General features: G+C 41.7%; 1 protein-coding gene across 1 annotated transcript; it reads left to right on the top strand.

The window, feature by feature from the left end:
• Positions 1 to 1506: 1506 nt before the first annotated feature.
• On the top strand, positions 1507 to 2627 carry LOC112637374 (the record flags this gene model as incomplete). Its single annotated transcript, XM_025406969.1, has 1 exon — positions 1507 to 2627. A coding segment is annotated over exon 1 (1121 nt), but the record flags the coding sequence as incomplete, so codon positions are not given.
• Between the last annotated feature and the right edge of the window lie 54 nt (positions 2628 to 2681).

The raw sequence follows: 2681 nt of genomic DNA, 5'->3' as shown, positions 1-2681 counted from the left end.
AAGGAGGAAAACTACTAGACAAGAACAGGAAATCGTAGATCTAAGAAGAAGCATAATCAATCTAGAAAAAGAGGTTAATGCACTTAAAGAGGGATGGGGTCCTTCTCCCCAACGGGTTAATATGCCTTCTGGCACAAAAACCTATGCTAGCTCTTCTTCTAAAAAGGTAGAACATATACGTCATAGCCGTATATCTCAGCTGGAAGAAAGCCCTAAGAGGCAAATCAACGTAGGAAAAAGTCCTACTCCCGGATGCTCAAGGGACACCGCCGACACCCAACGTGAAGACGAAGACTGGCCTCTTGGACCTGGATCTATGGAATGGACTACTGCACTGACATCTGCGCAGGAATCTCATGCTGAGACTGATAAACCTTGCGCGAATAACATTAAGAGTGGTTTAGAGGTAACTAGTCCCTTTGTTCCACATAGGAAAGATATTAAGCTGGTTGAGAACAAGCAACTTGCTCCTCCATTGTTCTACTCGGCTCCCTCTAGCAGTGAAAACTCGCATCAGAAAGATAAAAATAAAGAATGGAAATTAGCACCCAATAAGGTTAAAAAGAAGCGCGTTCAGGAGAATAAAACGCTTTTAAAAATGAATCAACCTAATGAAACTCCGGACTCAGAGACCAGCGCTACAGCATCCAACAGGAATAAAATTAAAGCTATAAAAACTAAAAATGTTAATGCATCTAAATTTAAACCTAGAGCGATTAAAACGGCTGTTGTTACAATTACCGGAAAGCCTGGTGGGGCAACATATGCCGAGATACTTAGTAAAGCTAAACAAAATATCTCACTTTCAAGTTTAGGCATCCAAAATCTACGCATGCGCAGGGCAATGAATGGCGCCTTAGTCATGGAACTCCCCGGTCCGGAGGGGAAAAGACTTGCCGGTTCTTTGCGAGATACTCTAGAGGGAGTGCTTAAGGATGATGCCTTAGTTAAAAATCCTGTGACATCTGGTGAAATTAGGCTACGCGGGATTGATCCGGCAACTTCACAAGAGGAAATCTCCTATGAACTTGAGAAGCTCAGTGGATGTCCCCCCCGCGACCTTAAGGTGAGTCCCATTAGTGTAATGAGAGATGGCATGGGTATTGCATGGGCTCATTGCCCACTGGAATATGCCATTAAAATTGCGGAAAAGGGTAATATAACCCTTGGATGGACGATGGTTCGTATAGAGTTAATGAAAAAGCGCCCGATACAATGTTTCCGTTGTTGGAGATTTGGTCACGCTCGAACGAATTGTAAATCCGAGATCGATCGAACAGGAACGTGTTTCCGTTGCGGCGAGGCGGGTCATTTGGCACGCATGTGCACGGCTATGCCTAAATGTGTAATTTGCGCTGAATCTAATAATGAGCATAGACATAGAATTGGCTCGATGAGGTGTATGAAAAATCAAGGTTTTCCTTGTGAAATCCAAAATGTAAGTAGAATAGTAAATCGCACGACTGGAGGAACCGTGCAAATGCAGAGTTCCCAATCTTATAGATAATGAGCTTTAAATTTGTTCAAGTCAACCTAAATCATAGTTGGACAGCTTTTGATTTGCTCAAACAGAATGTTTTAGAATCAGAGATCAAACTATCCATTATATCGGAACCTCCCATTAACGTTATGTCTTCCAATTGTTGGTTTCCCAGTTTGGATAAGTTGGCAGCAATTTACTGGAATCTGGATAGCCCTAAACTTACGGGAGACATGTGTAGACTGGTCAGAAGCGGAGTTGGTTTTGTCGCCATTAAATGCAATAAATTTTATGTGCTTTCTTGTTACATTTCGCCCAATGTTACAACTATGGTATTTGAGGATATATTGGAAAGCATAAATTGCTGTATGAATGCTCTTCCGGGTCCTTTTATCATCGGTGGCGATTTTAATGCCCATTCGGTTCTCTGGGGTTCCTCCCATACCAATAGAAGGGGAGCCCTGCTGGAGCGTTGGGCTGCTTCCGGAGATTTGCGTCTTATAAATAAGGATGGTGCTTTTACATGCATTAGGCCTCAAGGTAGTTCTGTTGTTGACTTAACCTGGGCCTCATCTGGAATTTTTGAACGTATAAGTAATTGGAGAGTTCGTGAGGACCTTGAATCCTTATCGGATCACTTGTATGTCAATTTTGAGGTTTTGGACAAAAACAAAAGTTATGAACTTCCAACTAACAAAAGATGGAACTTTAAAAAGATGGACGTAGAATCATTTGTTAACTCCTTAGAATTCCTAGCTACAACTCAAGTATCTGAAGAAACTTTGCGCTCTCCTGAGCTTTATTCAAAATGGATAACTAAAATAATGAAAGATTCATGTAATATCTCAACCCCCATAGTGTCGATTAGGAAAAACCGTAGGCTCTCATTTTGGTGGTCAGATGAAATCGCCAACTTAAGAGCTAACTCCGTCAAAGCGCGCAGGCATTTGGTTCGTAGTAGACGAAATAGAATCTTAATAGATGAAGCGGAATCCGCATATAGGATAGCTAAGAGAGCTTTACGTAAAGCCATTAAACAGGCTAAGAATAAATCATGGGGTGAGCTCATTCACACAATAGATAAAGACCCCTGGGGTCTTCCTTACAAGATAGTCTTGGGGAAACTACGTAGATCTAGTCCCACAATGTCTGAAACTCTAGAAAGAAACACCTTGAGCAGATTACTAACGTCATTATTCCC

Source organism: Camponotus floridanus, unplaced genomic scaffold (assembly GCF_003227725.1).
Source record: "Camponotus floridanus strain SB8 unplaced genomic scaffold, Cflo_v7.5 scaffold16, whole genome shotgun sequence".
Classification (NCBI taxonomy): domain Eukaryota; kingdom Metazoa; phylum Arthropoda; class Insecta; order Hymenoptera; family Formicidae; genus Camponotus; species Camponotus floridanus.
The sequence above is the reverse complement of the archived record's forward strand: the minus strand, read 5'-3'. Positions and strand labels throughout refer to the sequence as shown.